At 38.1% G+C, this 23,254-nt stretch overlaps 1 protein-coding gene across 2 annotated transcripts in view; it reads right to left on the bottom strand.

Moving 5' to 3' along the window:
• LOC136420430 (myosin-IIIb-like) overlaps positions 1-23,254 on the bottom strand; it is a 42,523-nt gene that overhangs the window by 12,086 nt on the left and 7,183 nt on the right. The window contains exons 1-17 of one of the 2 annotated variants that reach the window (XM_066407353.1): positions 22,884-22,935; positions 16,742-16,876; positions 16,068-16,243; positions 15,520-15,624; positions 15,180-15,279; positions 14,866-14,942; positions 14,255-14,400; positions 13,442-13,507; positions 11,548-11,617; positions 6,315-6,415; positions 4,451-4,532; positions 2,905-3,021; positions 2,397-2,501; positions 1,297-1,380; positions 665-867; positions 447-536; positions 39-150 (exon numbers count right to left, since the gene is read on the bottom strand). In XM_066407353.1, the coding sequence (XP_066263450.1) occupies positions 39-150; positions 447-536; positions 665-867; positions 1,297-1,380; positions 2,397-2,501; positions 2,905-3,021; positions 4,451-4,532; positions 6,315-6,415; positions 11,548-11,617; positions 13,442-13,507; positions 14,255-14,400; positions 14,866-14,942; positions 15,180-15,279; positions 15,520-15,624; positions 16,068-16,243; positions 16,742-16,868 (1,761 nt within the window). In that variant the 5' untranslated portion in view covers positions 16,869-16,876; positions 22,884-22,935. Of the gene's footprint in view, positions 1-38; positions 151-446; positions 537-664; positions 868-1,296; positions 1,381-2,396; positions 2,502-2,904; positions 3,022-4,450; positions 4,533-6,314; positions 6,416-11,547; positions 11,618-13,441; positions 13,508-14,254; positions 14,401-14,865; positions 14,943-15,179; positions 15,280-15,519; positions 15,625-16,067; positions 16,244-16,741; positions 16,877-22,883; positions 22,936-23,254 lie in introns of those variants that run through there. The other variant, XM_066407352.1, reaches the window with a different exon arrangement.

The raw sequence follows: 23,254 nt of genomic DNA, 5'->3' as shown, positions 1-23,254 counted from the left end.
TGCTTTCTGTACAACAATGATTACAACCAAACGTATACCTCTCCACTGAAGCCAATAGTTTCTAGACATTGATGGATGGCATCAAAACGTTCCCTGTTGTTTGGATCCTGTGCAATGGCTGCCATACTGCCGACATCGTTGGACAGGTACCTGAAAATATATGGGAAAAAAGTGCCTTACTCTAATGTTGAACACCATCAACACACGGGTAGACATATCTGTCCTTGGTGCTGAACACCATCTACATACAGTAAACATACCAGTCCTGTCTTTGGTTTTGAACACCATCCACACACAGGTAGACATATCTGCCCTTAGTGATAAACATTATCTACATATGGGTAAACACACCTGTCCTTGGTGCTGAACACCATCTACATACAGTCAGACACACCTATCTTTGGTGCTGAACATTATTTAAACATGGGTACATTTCCACATCATACCTGTATGTATTTGTTGGCTCTAACAGGTAGCCATCCTTTCTGGCCAGTCCAGCAAAGATGTAGTAAAATATATGGAAGTTGCTTTCTCCCCTGTAACAAAAATAAACATCACAGTTAATAAAATTGCTCATATACTCCCAATGATTTGTGAGACAACAATCAACAATATGCATTAAGCATATTTTTTAGGGACATTTGAAGAAGCACACTTTACTTACGGAGCTTGGCTCACGACCCTTGATTTCTCCAACAGGTACTCCGAGAGTTGCGCCCCCGTGACGGCCCCCGCGCCCGTGAAGTTCATCTCCAGGTATTTGCCGAAGCGCGAAGAGTTATCGTTGATCGCCGTCTGAGCGTTGCCGAAAGCTTCGAGCAGCGGGTTCACCTGGAGTATCTTCCTCTCGAGGGTTCTGTTACTGGCCTGGTTTATGGGTAGTATAAACAGGTAAGGCTACATTTATCCATTCACAAGTATGCAAATAAGAAGAAACTCACAATATGCAAATGAGAAGAAAGTCACAAACATCTTTACCCATGAACAGGTGACAGAAGGGGGAGGGGGGCAGTAAAAATACATGGGAGAAAAAGTGTCTTATTTTGATATTGAACACCACCTACACACACAAAAACACAGGCAAACACACCTGTCCTTTGTGCTGAACACCATCTACAAACAGGCAAATACACCTGTCCTTGGTGCTAAAAACAGATAGAGGCAAACATACCTGTCCTTGGTACTGAACACCATCCACACACAGGAAAACTTGTTAAAAAGGTAAATATCTTTCTTCAATTGCTCTACAGGTTTCTGTGAGTGTATCAATGTTACAAGAGTTTAGACTTGCCATACCTTTCCTAGCTGTGTGAGTTGTTGCACTAGCAGGTTGGCACTGACTGTCTTTCCTGCACCGCTTTCACCACTTATAACAAGACACTGCAAAAAGACACAGTCAAAAACAACAACAATTTACTCAGCAGTACAAAAACTAAAGTAACAACTCTCCAATAGCGATAAATTATTAACTAAAGCTGAAAGATCAAATAAGACCATATATAGTTTCCTTCACAGATTTAACACAATTCAAAAAGTAGGAAAGACTGAATAAGACTATATATTAAGAGGGTATTGTAGTAAGACAGGTCATGCTATTATATATTAGATGTGTCTGCAATGATAATCTTTATCTCTTTCTACATTGAAGACAAACATCAAACTTTTTAGACAAAAGGCAGTGGAAGCTACATGCACTAACTTACAGAAAATCATTTTTGAAGGTAGAAATACATTGCATGTGTGTAGAGTGTATATCAAAGCATGTTGCGAAGCTACTAGAGAATCCGTACGTGATGATTCGGTAGCGTTCCCCGTCTACGGTCCATCCCGTGCCATAGTGGCTCCTGTACGCTATTTGCTGTAAGCTTAGGTACAAGCAGCAAGGAAGAGAAGGAGGGATGGTTCAAAGAAAGATGGAAGCAGAAAGTACATGTAGCAGATAGTTCAACAACAGGTGATTCACTTCCATTTACACTACAGTATAAAAACTACAGCAAGGTCGAGTGACAAACATCATTACTGCTCTCTTAGACCCCCTTTCCACTAGACGGCGATCACTGAGCGACAGTTGCAAACAGACCCATCCTTGGTGCTGAACACTATCCACACACAGAAATACATGCCTGTCCTTGGTGCTGAACACCATCTACATACAGGCAAATATACCTGCCCCCGGTACTGAACACCATCCCCACATAGAAATACATGCCTGTCCTTGGTGCTGAACACCATCTACATACAGGCAAAATTGGATTTGTGTGACCCTTGATTTCATAACTGGAATACGACACACGATGCAAAAGTATGATTCAAAAGACAACAACATACAAAAGTACAAAAAGATGTTCTTTGCGTATGAAATTCGTTGAGCGATTTATCAAATTTTTGGCCCTTACCTGGTTGTGCTTGTGATGAACCATGGCCTGGTATGCTGCGTCTGCTATCGCAAAGATGTGCGGAGGATTGTCCTGCTTGGCCGCCCCACGATAAACCTCAGAGTACTGAAAGAAGAAACAACTTCATTTTTACCATGAATTATTATGATATTTTCATTCCTTTCTTTTCCATCCTCTATTCCTCCATACTTGGAGAGCCACATAAAATAACATACATAAAAGTATAAAGCTGTAAGACATTACAATACAAAATCACTTTTCACACATAAACAAGGGATTTGACAAAAAATATTGGATAACATTAATCATTGGGTTTGCTGTCCAGCAGTTTGATACTAGTTGATGAACAGTGAGACTCTTTTCACTGAAGTTTTTCAGTTCTGAGCATAAAGTATGAATCATTCTTGCAGGAAGTACTAGGATCCTATAGCCTACATATATTATACTTAGTCTTAAAATGTCCATCATTCATTCATTCATTCATTCACAGACTGGAAGTCAAACTCACCTCATCCGTGTACATCCCCAGGTCGTGGAAAGGGTTGACAGCGATGAGGATGTCTCCGACATAGGTGTAGATCTGTTCTCTCTTGTAGCGCTGATGCAGGTGTTCCACTATGATATCCTACAGACACAAACTCTGTCAGATCACTTTGTATTCGAGACAGCGGACAGTCAAGGATAGGACGGGAAACATCCATTTGGAGAATGTGTGTCATTGTGTGACTGTCAATATCATTCTGAGCCACATGCTTGTGCTGTACGTGTTATAATTATTTAAACTTGAAAACATAAGTTTTGAAAAAGTGGACACTCTGGCATTCCACATACAGCCTGGATTGCAAAAGGATCTCCCTATATGCATACACCTTGTTCTAGAGTGCTAAAATAACGAAAAACACCATAAAAACACCGTCCACAAATATCACAAAGAACCACCATGACACCTTTTCTGGGTAAGAAAATGTATCAGAGGAATTTGAAAGAAATCATCATTTATTCCTATGTGCTGAACCCCTATATACAGCATCATAATGGGTTATGATTATCAAAAATATATGGCACAGGACAGTACAACACAGATCGATGCAAAGCATAGAAACATCATAGTATCCTGAAGCGAGTGATGAAGAAATAAGTGAGACATGTTGTGAGGTGGAGGTTTGGGTTGGTGAGGGGGAGGGGGGTGATCCAACCAACCTCTGCCTGCTGGGTCCAAGAGTTTGTAAGGGACTTGAGCTACAAGAATCCAGCAAAGAAGGCAAAACAACAGAATGAGACAGACAATAGGGAGACAGGGCACATAGACTTGGACAGAAAATAAGTTCCAGTAGTACTGAAAAAAACTCCTTTTTAAAAACTAACACTCAAAAAGAACTTCTTCAATGGACAGAAAGACTGCATTTATTACATTGGATTGAGAAGTATTCTTAGTTCACTGTAACAGTTTCTACTTCTCTCTTATAAACTCTTTGGTAGTAAGTCATATATTAAGGGATACAAGACGGCACCTATACAAAAATTAATCAAATCTTATATCTATTTCATGTTCCTACAAACCTAGACGGCAGAATAAAAATTATGCAAAAATTTCAAATGATAGGAAACGTTAAGAATAATTCAGTTATTTTCAGGTAAATGAGGTACTAATTTCACACAGCAGGAAAATCAATTGGCCAACAAGTCTGCGAGCTGCCAGGTGTTCTCTGGATCATTGTAGTTTTAAAGATCGGCCAATGCTCATTGGACGGGACAGGTTGATTTTCAGGTAAAAATCATACTCGAGACTCTGGCAAATTTTGAATTCAGTGACCTTCTGGCATTCATCAAATACAACCGAAGCTTAATCTACTGTGTGACGGGCTTATAATAGCAAAACATGGATTGGGCCTTGCTTTTCAGTCCCGAAATATTTATGGCTTTGATAAGACCACTTCAACATCACTCGGGAACGAACAAGCTTCTTTTATTGCATTCAAGACCAAAATATAACAAACTGTACTCATAAATTCTAAAATATTTCCATTGTTTCCTCTTAACCTAGATTTCCTTACCTCATCTAAGGCCTCCAAGGTGGCCAAGTCGTCCACAAAGTACATTCGAGTCTTCCTGCGGCAAGACTTAAAGAGTCCATGCCTACACAGGTGAGAAAACATTCAAGAAACATCAGTGCTGAATCTAAACCCTATCAACTTAACAACTAACACCTGGTTAAACATAGAATCTTCCGTTGTTTGACTAGACTGTAGTTATTCTGTTGAGCGGTGACTTTCATCTGTGGGCATCCCATCATCAGTACTGAAAATTTACTGTTAAGTACTGATGGATTACTGACAGTATAATTTCAGTAAATTTTCAGTAAACCAGCTTTTACTGTTGTACTGAAGCATCACTGTCAATTCTTTTTTCAGTGCAGGAATGTGATAACGAATGTTTATATTAGCACAGGAGTTACAGAATTGCAGAAAAGTGGCCTTGGTTTGGGCACTTTTATAATGGTAATGCCCCCATCACACAACATGAAAATTGCCAAATTCCCACGAAAAAAATTTTGTTCTGCCCGTCTACCCCTTGTTTCAACTGCGAACTAAAAACCATCGGGAGCACTCCATTTTTCCCTACCTCAAAATTAAATCATTGCAAACTTAAAGGCATTTTACAAAATGCACCATCTCCCTATTGTCGAGTTGACTTTTCTCCCTCTAGTTAACATCAGAGTTAACAGCTATCATTAATGTATGACATCTTTACCCGTACATATATACCTGCAAGTATCACACGCCAAGCGCCTTATCCATGATTGTGTAGCAATGAATGGGGGGAAATAGAAGGAACACAATACAGAACAGTGAGCAACATCAACACACAAACAATGGGAAACACAATTCACATTCAAAAGTTGGGTCTTCAATCCTTTTTTTTCATTCCCTCATTCCAGCATGTACAACTAATGTACACCTGACAATATTATATAGTCAAAACTGCCCGAGAAGACCACTCGGGGGAACAATAACATCTGGTCTACGAGGAATGGTGGTCACTATAGACAGGATTCTTAATGCTTGTGTCAATGGGGAAAATTGTCTAGTATTAGTAAGGGACCAACAAAAAGTGGTCACATTGGTCAGTTGGTCCTTACGTTTGACTTTTCTTGATGTGGAGTCATGTCACTTTCTAAAGACTTTATTAAGAATGTCTAATATTGGTCTGTGCTCAATGCAGTCAAAATGTATATTTACTGTGTACTTCCCTTATCTTTTAACACCTTCAATTAGTCCAGACAATACACATAGGATAAGACATTAACACCAAGACAATCATAGACATGTCACATAACATCAGTGTGTGTTGAAGGTGGAACGAATGTAACAGTTTGCTCTGACAATGCACATAGTGACACACACAAATATCATGGCAAATCACATTTATATGACATTGCAATCTATGACTCAAATCTAATTGTTGCAGTTGGAAAGTATTCTGTTAGTATTAAATGGTCTATCTTGATACTGATGATAGATAAGCACTTTTGACATGTAATCCAACAAAAAGTTTTTAAGACCTTCCACCAGGTAGTGTCGTTGCCATAAGATTGAAGCAATACTAAATTTAAAAAATCTAACTGATTTGCTTCCGTCATTACCTTGGCAATGGCCTTGAAATGGAAAACCTTATCCAATTACCCCTGCAGTACACTTTTAAGCCTTTGGAATTCTTAAAATAAAGGTTGTGTGTGTAGAACTTGTTATCGAAGAATTTGCTTCTTTAATTAACACAATGTTGTATACAGTAACAGTTATACTTAAGTTGTAGCTGAAAAAAAAATCTAAATTAAACTTTATGTTTCAAACATTTTTGCAATGCCAGCTTGACAGGGATTGGTTGATTTACGACAGAAAATGAAGACTTGAAGCTTACTTTGTGGTGACCGGTACGTGGGGTTGGACCTTCCCCAAACGCACGTTGATTTCCATCTGGTCTAACAGCTGCTTGCGAACCGAGCTCGTGTCATCTCCAATCTACAGAAATGCAACAGGAAAATATCAGCAACAATTGTATAATAATCATACAGTAACAGATCATTACTGTAAATTCATTTCTTTTCACAATAGAAGGGGAAAGGGGGTTTTTGCAGTGTTTTAAGTTCGTGGTCGAAACAATTATGAATAACCTCTATCAACATTAATCTGCCGGGTTACATAATTCTGCCACTCTGAAAAACAGTGGGTTTGAGGGATCTCTAGTGCAGCACCCCCCAGGTATGCACAGATATAAAGGAGTGCATTATTGTTTTTCTGAGGGACGTTGGGTTGGAGATCTGTTTGGATGTATCTTTACAGAGAGGCGGAATTAAGCACCCTGGTGGAATTATGTTAGTAGATGATACATATCAGACTTTTGATGAGTCACCGCTCTTAAGTTGAATCCTTTTATCGGAGAGGCAATATTTACAAACTTAATCTCTTTTATGGGTAGCTGTACACATCTATTGTTGATCAAGAAAGCTTGAAACCACTCTATCGTTATCTTTAGAAATCTGACAAGGAGTTTCCTTATTTATTCAGTGCATCAACAAGTTAATCATTTTCTATTTTGCGACAAAACAGGCCTGCTATAAATGTCTCCAACTGTTGATCCACGTGTTTTGTTATCAGGGCAATAAAAATAACAATGTAGACAGCTTCCTACTATTGTTTCCAGCTAACACACTTAGTCTCTAGATCTACATGTAGTAGAATTACAGAAAACTCAAAACCACCACCATGATGTTTCTCAATGGAGATCTTAATAAAACAAACAAACAAACCACCAAGGCAGCACTTTATTCTTTCGTAAAGCCCCCATCACACATTCAGGACCTTCCCATGACTTTGCTGCCGACCACTCCCTAACCAAGATAGGCACTGAGTTCTGAGTAGCCTGGAATCCATCCTATTCTAGCTCCAGTTTGCTCCTCTGATCGCATCCAAGCAGAATATGACTTTGATTTTTAAAATCTATGGTTAGCTGGTGCAAACGGCTTTTAGAGACTAGTAGACAACCTTGTCAACCAACTTTCAACCATAGATGACCTTGCTCATGACTAACTCCCAACCATGGTCTGGAGAAGGTCGAGAGATCATGGTTGGCTATGTGTGACAGGGGCTTTAAATGGTTAAGAAACCTACATGTAAATACTATTTATGGATATTATGGATATTGAAAAATTCAACTGCTTGTTTCTAAGGCCTTTCTTTGCTTGTATCTACCACAAAAATATTGGATATGACTATTTTTAACTTTTAGTCTGAGTTATCCTGTTTACAATACCAACTGACTAACCAACCAACTGACGATGAAAGCTAACGAACAATCAAAATAATAACCACTGTCAATAAATACCAAAGGCAACTCCCCATTTTCAAATCTGTTCTCATTCTTCCACAATTGAGCTTGTATAGGATTTAAGATAACTCAAAGATGCCACATCGACTTAAGAGAGAATAGATGCCTCAGTTGAATTACTTAATGGAATATTGTCTTTCTGTCACTGACCCGTGTACTGACTTGAAAAGTACACTTAAGGCTTAGGTACGGTCTTAAGGAAACATACTAAGGAAAGCACACTCCTAGCTTTCAACACCTGTTCTTTGTGAAGTACACAAAAGCAACATAGTATCATCTTATTTCACTTCTACTGAACCAGAAAAGGACATTATGTGCAAAGATAAGCATGAGTTGAAAAGTGTGTAGAGAGTGCAAACAAAGGGAAAAAAATACAAACCTAAAGCAATTGAAAACATGTAGTGGAAATATCACCAAAAATAAACACAAATCAACACAAACCAAAATGCTTGCTATCACCAAACCACCACATGGATCATTCCAGGGTCATTCCCACAATAGACTTTGATAGGCAACAACGTTTAAAGCTTCTTGAATTTTCAATGACCTTTTTTTTTTTTTTTTAAATTTGTATAGCCAGTGAACTGCCTTCAGGCGTAACACAGTCACCAGTTTTGACAGTATATTAGTACAAGCTGAATAATACCAGACTGTACAGTTTGATCCAGGATGGACCCCTACTCTTTTCAATAAGTGTGGTGGGTTCTTTAACATGGTCGATGTGTGGCTCTTCTCACACACAGGGCCTCTGGCTTAACGTCTCATCCGAAAGGACATCCCAAACCGAAGTTAGGTACTCATCTTTACATAGTCAAGTGAGAAAATAAGTGTAAAGTGCCTTTCCAAAGGGCACGACATTGGGGCCTGCTAGGGATTGGAACAACAACCTTTAGATTTTGAGTCAACAACCCTAACCACAAGTCCATCTCGCCGCCCATAGAGATAGAGTTTCAATATTTGAGGTTAAACTGAGACAATAGTCAGTTCCGTTAACTTGTTTGAAGGAACTGTGAGTCATGAGGTCAGACGTCATTACAAGGTTGACATCTGTGTACGTCAATGACTTTAGACATGCTTCCGGAGAAAAATAAGTAAAACTTTCAAATCACAAAACATGCTGAAAGTTTTCTTCTATTAGAAATGTTGTCCAATAAGGCATACATTTCTCCCTTCATACATCATTCATGACATTGTCTTTTTTAGGAAGATTTGAAGTTTTTACCTCGTACGCATATAAAACTTAGATTTGATAAAAGGTTCCTTATTTCAATCCTTTTCTGGAAATCTTTACATACTGTCAAACATTTACTTACACAGATAAGAAATAAAAATCAAGTGTCACTGAGCTATTCACAAGTTTCTGAGAATAAAATAACTTATAAAGATATCTCCCATGATAAAAGTTGCATTTCTTATTGATAGGAATAAGAAACTCTTCTTCATGATAAAAAATACTTAGTGTCATCTTCATACTAAGCATTTTACAATCGTACAGAACCAGGGATAAACGTTTGAAACACACATGCGACAAATGAACTAAGGTTTACCGATCAAAGTTGTGGTACAATAAGTATGCCGGTTTCAGATAAAGTAGGCAAACACCAATAAAAGATTAAAGAAAAACTTGGTGATTCTTACCTCAAAATGGACGTGCAAAGAAGCCATAATTTTTTTGTAGATAATAATTTGATAACCTTAACAGAAGAAAAATCCTAGCAACATTCTGGTCTGTGGTTCTGCTGAACTGACTGACGGGGTTACCTAATTGACGACAGGTCACGTAGTGAGTGAAGTGGGAAGGTAAACCATTAAGGCACCAATCAACACACAGGGAGGGCGCGGCACCTGCCCACCTGCCAAACATGGAGGCTATACATGGGGTTATTTGAGACACTGTTTCAAGAAGTATTCTTTTGCTTACATCTTTTGCTAATGTCATCATATAGAAAGAAATGTGTTTCTACGTTCAACCGAAAAGATTTCACTTTTGAGATTACTTAAAGTTTTATCAATTGAAAGAAACTCTAGGATATCCTCTATAAAAATTTGTTTCGATGTGATTGTTGAAAAGTAATTTTGAATGTATTTTAAGCATGTGGGAAAAAGCTAACACCATACACATTAATATTAATAACTCTTCAATGACTCTCCAATGTCTATAGGTACACCATTCTTTAAAAGAATACTACTAAAATAGCCTGTTTCTAAAAGTAGAGTTTTAGAAGAGCCCCTTTCATTGGCTGTTGGTTCCTATCTTTGTTTGCACAGTTTGTTTACCTCTAGGTGTGTCCAGTTTGTGCACAATCTTACGCACGCAAGAAGTGACTATGAAGATAAGGCCTATAATGTATCGGGCACTACATACCGGGGACGCCCGAAAGGGCCTCAATGACAGAACAGACAGTTCTGATAGCTATCTGTTGTTGCTCGTTGTTTGCACCATGTTGCGAAGTAGTAATTGATGTTTGAATGACCTTCATAAGGACCTAGAGGTCATTATGGCGGACAACCAAAAGGACATTTTTGTACACATAAGATATGAGAGATAGCAATGGTCAAACAGTATCTACGCAAAACACAAATATAGTATGTAAAAGTCATAAGCTTTTAGATAAGATGTTTTTGTTTTTCTTTAGAAACTATGTTCTTATTTGCTTTAGAAAACAGTGCTTTGAAAATAAGGTTCGACATAAAATTTCCAGTATATTGTTACAAGCCATTATGAATTATTGAGCTTGAATAACATTATATGTGTACCTTATTTTCTCAACAATTCTTTTTCCTATAATGTCAGAGGTTTTCACACTTTGCAAGCGGAGAATTGCATTGAACTCAAATGATTTGGTTTAAATTGACTTAAAGAATTAATTTGCAATCAGTTTTAGTCAACTCAGATTGAATCTGGATTCTTCCAAGAACTCACTTTGTCCAGAAGACCCATTTAGACCCTTCCGACCGATAAAGTCCCAAACAGGGTCAAAAGGACCTAAATCATGTCAATCCACTTCTACACAAAGACAAGCCCTTAAGCCATCTTTGTTCTTCCGCTGTGTCAATTTCTGCGGGCACCTTTGTCAACCCTTAATGACGTCATCCCTGAGACTTCACACCTGCATGGTTCTGGGGACATCAAAGTCTTAAGATGTACACCTGAGCACATTTCTTAAGCTGGACCAACTCTTATAACTACAAAGGAATCTAGAGAAAGGAATGGAGTAAGAAATGTTGACTTAGATGGGTGTAATTGTGCTTTGGCCAAAACAAGGAGCTTTGAAGTCTCCAATCTAAGAGAGGGTATGCATGGGGGGATCCTGTTAAGATCCTTTTAAGAGTTTAGAAGATACAAAGGTACTAGTACCCAGAAGGGAAGTATAGAGTGGTCATTATACATACAATTAACTTTATACGTCTATCATTAGTGTGTCAGGTTTTACAAGGGACAAGGGGCAAAGTACTGTCATGGTCCTCAGTCAAATTTTAAAACGGTGTATCCTTCCAGCATTGAGGACCATGGGAAACCAATCACTTATTACCTTGTAAGGCCACGTCGATTCATTTCCATGCTTCTCAGACATCTTAGTGTGAAAGTCTAGCAAGAGGACATCATGAAAACCGAGGGAAGGAGAACAACTTGAATCTGACTGACAGTGCTTTTCAAATCTGACAACCTATCATTTAAATTGGTGTGGCCTTAAGCTGAAACAAAAAACAGGGACATGATTTGATTCAGCCTTAGTAAATGTTTAGGTTGCCATGGTAACCATACCTGTGTTATGAATGGATGTTTCAGCAGCTCTGCTACAGACGGTCTCAGCTCAAAATCCTTCACCAAGCATCTGCACAGAAGGAGACATAAGATTAATCACATTTGGATACATGCAAATTAAGATTAAGTATGACACAGGATTAGCTAATACCCTAGGAACATATCAACAGTCAGCACATAGGCCCAGTTCAATCTCAAAAATAGTACTTAACCTTCTCCCTGCTGTCCAACTCTGTAACCAATTGAGAATGGGGTGCCAAATAGCTACTTCGGTGTGCTAAAGGTTAAAAACTGTAGAATTGAATGCATGATGTTGCATGTACTTTTGCCATGTTGTTATTTTGTGCTTGGAAGAAAAGGGATATTTTCATCGTGTTTGAAGTTCACAGTTGAAACAATTGTGTAGTACAGTAGAACTACCGAACACATAATTATTTGCAATGTTATAATATGATAATTTTACTGTAAGATTTTACAGCAAAAAAACATGAAAAATACAATCACAAGTATTTCAAAATTTAGTAATAACTTACTGTAACATTTATGACACTAATATGGATAAATTGGTTTTTCAACCCCTTAAAGAGATATAATGCCAAATCCAATCTAGAAACCTCGAACTAGATATGATGTATAGTGGGAAAACATTTTGTAATAGATTGTTATGGTGCAATTAAAAGCACATTTCTATCAATCAACGAGAAAAAAACATATCTTTGAAAAAATGCCAGCCAATAAATAATTCCACAGTTACTAGATTACATGAATTACGGGTTGCCTTAAGTATTTTAGAGGACTGTAGTTGATTTGAAACCCTCTGCAATACTTAAGGCAATTCAGAATTCATATCATCTGTACCCTTCCTCATTTACAATTCTGGACAATAAAATATAACGTTAGCACACTGAAACTGAAACATGAACAACAGTTACTGTAGAGTAATTCTAAGGTAAACCCCTGGTTATATGACTGCTTGTTATTTCAACCAACAAAGTCACATTAAAATCACCACAGATTCAAAAACGTTATCTCATTCATAACTTACCTGTTTACCTGCAAAAAGCTGCCAATTTTCTTCTACAAAATCTCTCGATGTTTACATCATACTTTCGTACACGAACATACCTCTTTCACCAGTCTTAACGATGATGTCATTTCTTAACTTTGGTCACTCTTACACTATTGTTACAGCAATCAACAAAACACGTCTGGAAGCTTTTACTCAAAGCCGAACCCGTGCTACTTCTTATTTACCCGTTTAAGAATAAGACCCTAAAACGTTCAATAGCCTACAGATGTTAAACTTAAAGGAAAACATGCTCGAGAACAAAAGCGGCTTTCCAGTTGTTTGGGGAAGTGGTATGATTAAAGGGGTAACGCCTTTGTTAAGCACAATTGGCATAGCAAATACACCAAACAATTGAAACACTTGGCACTGATACAGTGTCAGCTATTGGACAAATGGTAACTCATTACCATTAAGTGGTTCCTATAATTGTAGTATCTATCTTGTACTTGATATTGTAATGGGGTTTGTTCACTATTAGGCCCAGGAAAATTAATGTTGTGTTTTTGATTACGGTCCTGAACAAATTATGGTTGGTAGGTTGGGATTTTTTTAAATTTCAGCCGAACTGATACAGTGAATACAGTTTAATGAATAGAAAACTCAGGACACTGGTATTTTGAACATTATATTCAGTAATCATAGATACACTGTACAAGTAAAAGAACAACATGGTGCATTCCATGGTTTCTGTGACCATAAAAAATCTGTGAAGAAGTTTCTGTACTACATACAGTACTACCGGTAGTGCTACATTGCTTTCAACATTGACTTGAATGTGTAGGTTTCAGAAATCTTGCCACAAAGACCATTTTCCATGTCACTCACCTTGCCACAAAATCCCTGTAAGTTGTTGACCACATCTCTGGTTGCTTCATCGAAGATGGAGGATTTCTAAAATAACGAAAGTAACAATATAAATTGTAAATTCTTTTGTTCATGTTTAATTTAACATTGAGTCTGCTAAGGTAGCCATTTAGCACCAACTTTGTATTGGTTACCAGGCTAGGTAGCAGGGAGAAGGTTAAGATGCAAATTTAGTTTGTGCAACCTTCTACAATTCAAATTGCATTGGGAAGGGGTTTGGGGCAATTTTTCTATATCGTAGTACTGTAACAGTAGTAATCACCATAGAGTAGTATTACATGTACTATGGTATTTACTGTCATATCATTTTGAACCAATAGATTTAAAAGAGCATAAGTGTGTTAGGTAGAAATTTAATTCAAGAGATTATTCAAAATTCAGCCCAACTGGTTCAAACTTCAGGTCTGAAATTTCATGCAATACAGAAGTGACCTCTTGTAATAATGTGCTTTACTGCACCCGTACAGAAACAGAAACATATTTAATTGTTTTGTTATTAGAAAAAATAATGATACTCAAAATTAGCCCAACTTGAATGAATGTTGTTACAGTAGTGAATAGTTTCATTCCATACTTATGTCTTGTTCTATGTTTACTGTTGTTGCCATACTTTGTACCTGCTACAATAGTTGCGCAATAAAGTTCTTCTTCTTCTTCTTTAACTTACAACTTGATTCTAAGTTTAATACTTTAGTATCAGTAAGCATTTGGTTAAATCCTCCAAGCAGGTAACCAGTTATGCCAAAAAAAATGTCAATTTACGCTCCAACAAACCTGGGTATCTTGAAAAGAGCTCTCATTGGATGCAGGTCGGCCAATGGCGGCTCTCCGTCAGCCAGCTCGATGGCGGTGATCCCGACAGACCACGTGTCACAGCGCATGTCGTAGCTATAATCCAACTGCTGCTCACATGCTATCACCTGTAACATCACAGTAAGGTTAGGATAAACCGATCATATTCATGTTGCACCTAATAGCTTAGGACCCTGAAAGCAAAGATGTGCCCTTACTACTATTATGTTCTTTTTAACTTTCATACTAAGAGTGTTTTAACCCTTGGCACTCTAAGGGACAGACATGGAATTTTAACCTTCTCCCTGCTGAAGTAGCCTTTTGGTACCAAATCTGTAATGGTTACAGTGTTAGTCAGAAGGGAGAAGGTTAATGTGAGAATTATGGAAAACTTTGAAAAAAACTTTGCAGGAGGAGGCATATGGTGATGAAAATCATTTGTAGAGGAAAGTTAGAAGATAAACATTTTTCCAATCCAGCACCAACTTCACAAATACTGTACATAAGTTTGTGATTGTTTGTATGAGGTTGAAAATCATATGTAAACAACATTATGACAGAAAATAACATAGAAATCGAAAGACGGAGAGCACCTCAGGAGCCATCCAGTAAGGTGTGCCGACCGACGTGTTCCTCCGCTCCCTGCTGTGGGACACCTGGGCTGACACACCTGTACAAGAAACGAGGCAACAGTCAGTTGTGCTGCTCCCTCTAGTAACAATAGCATGAACTGCAGCTAGCCCTATAGTCATCAACCACAGACTTGCATTGTAAAAGGTTTGCAAACACTTAGCAAAGAAATATTTTCTAGCCTTTTGATGAGAGTGTGTGCATCAGAATAATTCCAATAACAATACGTTACTTTTTTCTGTATGCACTAAACTCTCTAAAAAGAATTTAAACTTACCAAAGTCTACCAGTTTAATGCTGGCCTCCTCTGTGAGTAGTATATTACTGCCCTTGACATCACGGTGCATGATGTGGTGTTTATGGAGGTGACTCACACCCTGAAAAAATGGTTTCGAAACATGAGCAGATAAGTTCCATGACAGAATAGAATTATATAACTGAAAAATTCACACAATATTCCAAACATCCAAATATGGGAGTAGCGAATCGTATGGCTGGTAACATTTCAATGTCATCATCATATCAAGAGAACATCTTGTCCAAAAAGAAAAGAAGATGAGAGAAGTTTCCCTTGACAAGAGCCCCCTCTAGCAACAACTGTAAGAACTGCATCTCACCATCAGTGCTTCCCTCAGGATGTAGGCGATGACGTCCTCCTTCATTTTCTCCTTTCTCTTCAGCATCCCTCTCACCAGGTCTGTTACTGATCCCCCAGTGCACAGCTGTAAATAATAAAAAGAACTATAAACAACTCAATTTTGGCAAGAATATGAAACAGTCTACACTAAAAAAGAGAAACATATCCATTCTATAAGTTCTGGTAAAACAAAATGAAAGGGTTAAACAACTGTCTAGCAATTACTCCTCATCTGTAGCTTCCTCCTTCAACTTCAACTTCAACTTGGGATTACCCCCAGATGATCATGACCCCGTCGAGGAGGTCCTGGGCTAAGGCGGGCAGGCCTCCAGCCTGGCCCGGAAAGTCTTAACTGTGGGAGACAACACGACCGGGCCAGGCAGGGTGTTCCACTCAGGGATTGTGCGTGGATTCCGCAACTCTCTGTCCCGGGTAACTTTGAGCCTTCGGCCGTCGGACAATCTGACCTGCGGCCGGGCAGGTACCTTGGGCAATACGGAATACACAGGTATATGTATGGGTACGTACCTCCATGACCAGCCACAGCTGTCCGGAGTTGTTCCTCTCCCCCTTGGCGTAGTACATGCCGTAGAACCGGGTGATGCTGGGGTGGTTGGAGTGCTGACACAGGATCTGGTACTCCGCATCGATCTCCTCATCGATGTCCGTCACCTCCTCCATTATCTTAGCTGCTGCAATCTCTCCTGAAATTCAAAATTAGAAAGAATTTAAAAATCTTACTGCTTTTGGTGGCAAATGTGCAGATGTTGGCACAAAATCCGTGAGTGATTTTGGAACAATTTAGACAGATTAGGCATAAGTTACATCATGAATAAACCTTTCAAAAGATGAACAAACAATACAGGTTACAAACAGTGCTGAAAACATATCCATCTGGATAGAACTATAGGGCTCGAAATTCATTTTTGGGATGTACAACCTGAAATAAAAGAGAATGTCAGCAAAAGGTATTTACAAACCTTGCTGCCTCTCTTGAGAACTTCAATCTGAAAATCTATGGCTAACTTCAAAATTTTAAACAAGTGATACATCTAATAAAGTACCACAAAGGTTATGTTGCTTTTTCTGATACTTACAATAGGTGCACAGCTCTAATTCTGGGTGCACAAAGGTGCACATGCACCCAATATATCAAGCCCTGAAGTAGTACAAGCCAGTCTGCATTAACCTTCACATCTCACCTGTTTTCTTGTGCTGCACCTTGTACACCTCTCCGTACGTGCCCACCCCGATGTTGTCCACCAGTTCCCAAACTGGGGTGGGGTCGGGCAGGCTGCTGAAGTCAATCCTACTGGTCTTAAACATCATTTAACGTCCTGGAAAATACAGAAAGTAGAAAAGATCATTTAAAACACCATTCTATAGGGGGGGCAATGTATTATCTATATTCAGAAAGGCAGGGGCTACATATTACGCTAAATTTGACAGGCTAGCTTCGCTTTACGCTAAATTTGGATACCAATTGTGCTTAACGCTCAATGCACTAATTATGCTACATGTTAAATTTTAGCAGTCTAGCTACAGATTATGTGGAATTAAAATGGCTGATTACGCTCTACAGTCTGTAGAGGCAGCTACATAAGAAGACAGGCACTGTTTTGTTAATGTAAGCTCAATGTATCAGGGAAATTCCCTTACATTTAAAGAATTTCAATACGTACAATGAGCCGAGGCGATAATATATTACCACAATTCTCAATACATACAAACTGAACAAGCAACAACTGGCCAACATTTGACTGCGGACTTTCTAATGCACGCTTCAGATATCAAACATGCATCCCAGTGCCACTGTACTGTACACGTGATGGGAGATACTGATTACCATTCAGAATTACAGGGTTAGTTATACTATGAACAATAAGACCAACCGTTAGTTCATCGAAATTTCATCATTTATTCATTGTAAATTATAAGTGCAGAATTTCCCCCATTCTTCCCAAACATACAACATTCTTATATTACCATGTCTATTTAAACAAATATTATGTTTTCTGTGGTAGAAAATGAACTTCTATCTATTTAGAAATGAAAACAAGACACACAAATATCACTTTCTTATGTAAGACTTTGAAAATTATGTAGGTCAGTAGACAATACCTTGAGGAAAAACTACCGTAAATTTGTAAACGTTCGCAGTGGTTTTACTTTTGCCTTTTTCACCTCTTCGCTGCAAATTCATAACACTGCAATAAACATTTCCAATGTATTACTACTGTACTACAGAATTCTTTCAACTACTAATCGAAAACACAGCAAAAACCCTTTTTTTCATCCATGAATTCCAATCGTGAAATAAAACCACAGCAAAAATGAATGAATTTACAGTGATGCAAGCTGAATTGTGGGATAGTCTGCCAGTCTGCCGTTAGTCTCCTGAGCAATGTACGTAAGGGAAAAACTGCAGCTATGAAACATTAATGAAGAAGCATTTTACTTTGCATGGGAAATGAAGCGTTGGCATTTATCTGATCAGTAACTGGAGTACTTTACGTTATCTCCCCATCTTTTACATGTGTACATCACAATACATCACTACAACAGCCATTTTACAATATTGTGGTTTTGTGGTTAACAATTTCTATACATTTTGGGATTAGAGAGCTATGGGTTCAAGTCCTTATTTAGCTGTGCATTGGAGTTTTGAGTCTGAAAGGCAAGCCACAGTTGAGACTTGCAGTCACGCATTGTTAGCTATAGCTATTGGTCCCACATTTATAAGAAAGGAAAAAGAAAACTCCAATTCCAAAATACTCATGGCACACAAAACTGAGAAACGAAAGCTTGATTTTTCATGATATCTTCACTGCAGAGAGCACAAGTTCAACTCTTAAAGATATTTTAATTTTGCAACAGCTTGCAAACATTGTTCTTTTTCAGGGCTATCAGATAACAAACTAAATATACAATTCTATATATAGCAGTCACTACACCTGGTTTGGCTGCAACTTACAATTAATGTTATATTAAACTGTTACAATACCCAAGAACATTATCAACTTACAACATCCTCCTAGCAGAGAAGGATTCCTAGAAAAAATGACAGCCTCCCTTGGAAACCCCTTATGTAAATATGACAGAATCTTTAACTTGCACAAACCGTGACAGATCCTATACATACCGCAAGTGGTGGGACACACAACAGAAACGAAGCGTAGCCAAGCACATCTTGCGATACAGGAAAGTATGCCAGGCATGCTAGTTCTGCACTTTGGCTGGTATACTCGGGGTGTGGAGTGGCAACAATGTGACGATAGTTGTATTGGAAAAGCTTTTACGCATGTCGCACCTTTACCCTTATATTCACCCTGGGTCTCTTGTATTTTCATGCAACATCGCCTCTTTACAACTGGATAGGGGCATAAAGAATACAATTTTTTGTTTCTTATCACTGTTTTCAGGAATAAAGAAAAATGCATCTGATTGTTTCTTTTAAAATTTTTATAACCTGATCCAGTACTTGTTTTTTCAAATTTCATCTTGTTGAAATAATACAAACATCATTTCTGATACTGTAAGTTCCTTTATTTTCGCATTGACTTCATTTCGCAGAAGAAGAGGAATGGTGTTTTAAGTTTGCGGTTGAAACAATTCTGTAGTACGCTGAAAACGCAAAGTTGCGGCATCATAAATTTGCGAAGGAAAGGTCACTGTGAAAACAGAAAATTTAAAGATATACAGTATTTTGTCAGAAACCTCTTTCTTATACAAAAGGGGGTCATGCATTGTTAAGTTCAAGGTTTTACCAAGTGACACTGGTACTGTTTCTTTCTTTCCGGTTTTCTTTATGCATCTGTACCAGGTCTTAGCCGTGACCTTTTAAGTATATATGTACAGCTGCTTGGTAGTCTTTGCCTTTCAGACGCTAAACAGATTTTAAAGCATCCACACAAAGCAGTGTGGTGTGTGCAAAAAGGACAAAAAGGTTTAAGGCTATTCCATTTAAACAGTTGAGGGGTACTCAGAATTTTTTTAATGCTAAAACAGACTTTGAATTTACATTCATGCTCCTGAGTGTCTAAAAATCCTATTAAATCTTCTGTCCTTGATATCAAATAAAGTTTCAAACCAAATTCTACCAACAATTGAAATACCGGTAAAAGAGCTCTGGAAAAACATGCAAGAGCGACATATTTCAAAACTTGTGAGGTTGAACTATTTGCAATCCTAAATGTACAATCTGATATGATACAACAAACTTTGCTCTCTTTTAAGTTTAACCTTCTCCCTGCTGAAGTAACCTTTTGGCACTAAATTTGTTTTGGTTACAGGGTCAGGCAGCAGGGATAAGGTTAAAGAAGTCATTGATTCATATTTTGTTGCGTTCCTTTCCTCCCAAGCTGAGCAAAATGTACTTCATAACAAAACTGGCCATGCTATTGCCAATCAATTCTTTCTGCACATTGTTTATTGCTATATTTAGACACACTCATGAACTCTTTTGAAAATGATACAAAGGCAAAGCTGGTACATTTTGTACAACTGGCTAGGAGCCGTATCCTTATGTGAACAGCGATCTGTACTGTTGGTACGCTCTAACCAATAACGTGACAACAACAATAGCGCTGTCCTGTTATGTACCACTCCTGACAGCTACTTTGACCCTAGCATGATTTGCATAGGATCAGCATTCAAAAGTCAACACGGAAATTGTTTGGACCTCCACTTGCTTTTTGTCCTATCGCAACATGCCTGTGTTCCTGTGGTTTATAGACACAGGGCTGTCTCCAGGACCTGTCCCTCCGTCCCGGGACAGAAATCCGCATGTCGGGATGGAGGAAATTTTCACCCCATCCATTAAAAATATCTGAACTTCAAGACATGAAAGTATATTTTCATTCGTAACCTTAAATTCACAGAGCTAACAACGAAAATTAACAACAAGGGCTTCCAAATTTCAGATAAACCTCTGGCCAAGCAAACCTTTCAATCCTGCTAGTCTCCAGTTACACCATCTCAAATCCTGTCACTCTGCAATATTCAAATAACTACGGACACACACCGGGAGAAACAAACACATAGACCGAAAAAAATACTTCAATCTGTTTTCACGGAGGAAATATACACAGAGCTACTGTTGCAGTACGTTTCCATAGTTACAAGACTGGTCAAGATGCAATGTTGATCCAAATCCTCTTGGAGTAAATAAACAGAGTTTAATTCACAGCCATTATACAGTAATCTATCTGTACGGGGCTGACAGTCCACTTTCAACATGGATTACCTTTGGAATCAAATATTAACAGCTGATCATGGCTTCTGCCATGGCTTATATGTTTCAGGAATGTTTTACCAAACCGAAGAGGTTCTGTTTTCACCATCATTGCTTTTTGGTTTGTTTATTAAAAGCTTAACATTTTATTTTTACTTTCCATATAGAGTTTTGGGGAGTTTGGAATACCTTGGTTCAGATCTATGATCTAGAACATCTTAAAGAAATACCTCTTAACTATGAAATACCTTGTATGATCTTGTTGTAGGTATGCAATTCCCCAATGTTTTTTCTCATACTATTAGTCTCATCAAAATATTTTTGCCTTGCAAACTCTAACCAAAATACTAAATATTTAAAAAAGAAATGTCTAACAATACATGTAGATAAAATGAATAATTTCAGACTACAGATAGTGTATAAGGCATAACACAACAGTTTACAGTTTAGTAAAAGCTGCATAAGACCAGATTGACAGGTTTTAAGTCATTATCATCAATTATTGAAGGTGGACAATCTGCTTAGTCTGGGACAGATTCAATCAAATCCATCATTAACTCGCCTATTTAATCTATACTGTGAACCAGACATTCCAGGCATCTCTACACATTTTTATAACACATATAGAGAGGCATATCACCAAGAAAGTAACACAACAGACCTATAGCTATGACTAGTATGAGGTTGGGAGTGTCACAGACGTCCTGGACGGTTGTATGTCTACCCTGAAGTTGGCGTACGATGGGCCATAAAAATGCCACCGTGGGCCGGTTTTATATGCAACAAAAAGCCTGACGTACGCCGTTGTTGTACGTCCCCTAAATTTCCTTGTGTACATCTGGCCCTTATATTTGAGAGCCAGGCAACAGTGTACGAACTGTATCCAAACACAACACACCCAAATTTTATGGCTTGTGGCTGTGCTACTGGAAAATTGCAAGGTGACTTGACTTACCGGTATACTCTGATTGTCAGTTATGAGTTAGGCTTTAGGAACTAGCAGATACAATAATACCTTGTACAATACTAGTACACTATTTGAAACTTCTTTGACATGAATTTTGAAATATATCAACAAGTAACGTTACATCAGTAATATTACTGAAAACAGCTTCCGAAAAATGCCTTAAGTTCTAATCAGCAAACACTTCAACAAAAGTGCCTCTCCTGGACTGCTTTCGGGAGGAAAACAAGAAAAAGAGTCAATATTTAACAAAGGATGGACACATACAGCTGTTACATGGTCAGGGCTGCAACAAAATGTGACATTTTTTTTTCACCCATAACAAACACCTGTTAATGGGGGAGGGGGCAGATGTTTTCCTTGTCAAAATGTGACCATTTCTCATATAGATATAGAAGTTCAGGAAATGTCACATTGCGTTTGCCTTTTAGGAAAATAGAGAAAACTACCTTTGATATCACATATCAAGTTGGATGCCTGACTATATATGTGCATGAACCAACCAAAATAATAAATTTTATTCTATTTTATTTTTGAAATAATACATATGCCTACTCATGTTTATCCTACAAGACCTACACACATTATATTTCTGACAAAGCATACATATTATGAGGATTTGATCAGCCAATCAACATCTGTGTTGTATCATAATTGTATTTCACACCTTATTCTTATCAACAAGGACCTTGGCATATATTCAGCTTTATTTTTAGTGCCAGTGATAAAATTAGAAAAGTTACATAAAAAAAGTCCTTGTAACATCTGGAACATATGAAAGCAAACTTCGCAGATTGCCCCAAAATTTCCCATAATTTCAGATGACCCAGGGCAGGTATGTGACCACCTACTTTTGACCCCTTCGAGCTATAATTAGAACAAACCCCTTCTATCAAAACTGACAGGTTTTCACATACACTAGTCAAACCTGTACAAGTGACCACCTCTACATAAGGACCACCTGGCCAATGTGACCACTTTTTGGTGATCCCTTGGTTTTCCCATTGACACAGGCATTAAGAATCCTGTCTATAGTGACCACCTGTCCACATAGACCAGATTTTTTTGATCCAGAGTGGTCTCCTTGGGCAGTTTTGATGGTACATTATCATACATTATACAAGTTAATAAATCATTTCATACTTACCAAAAGACTATCATCTTTGTGCAGCAACATTAGCAACCTGTCAGACGAACTGTTTTTAAACTTTTCAGTCCTCACGTATGGTACAAAGTTCAAGTGGGTTTTTTAGGGCGTTCCTGCCTGGCACTAACTATTTGACCCCTCCCAGAATTTATTGATTTTTTTTTCTTCTTTTTTCCGTGTTGGACCAAAACATCTTTGCACTGCAACTAATTACCAAACTGAAGCTGTAAATACACTGATCCTATAACCCAAAGCACCTCTGTTAAAACCAAGTTCAAAATACTAATAATATGAAAATATTTCACTGACATGAAGCCACTCTCTTATTGGTCGACCCGCTAATTGCCATGCTATCATTGGTTGAACTGATA

The sequence above is a fragment of the Branchiostoma lanceolatum genome, chromosome 15 (genome assembly GCF_035083965.1).
Source record: "Branchiostoma lanceolatum isolate klBraLanc5 chromosome 15, klBraLanc5.hap2, whole genome shotgun sequence".
NCBI lineage: Eukaryota > Metazoa > Chordata > Leptocardii > Amphioxiformes > Branchiostomatidae > Branchiostoma > Branchiostoma lanceolatum.
Note: the sequence above shows the minus strand (reverse complement) of the source record. Positions and strands in the feature narration are given on the sequence as shown.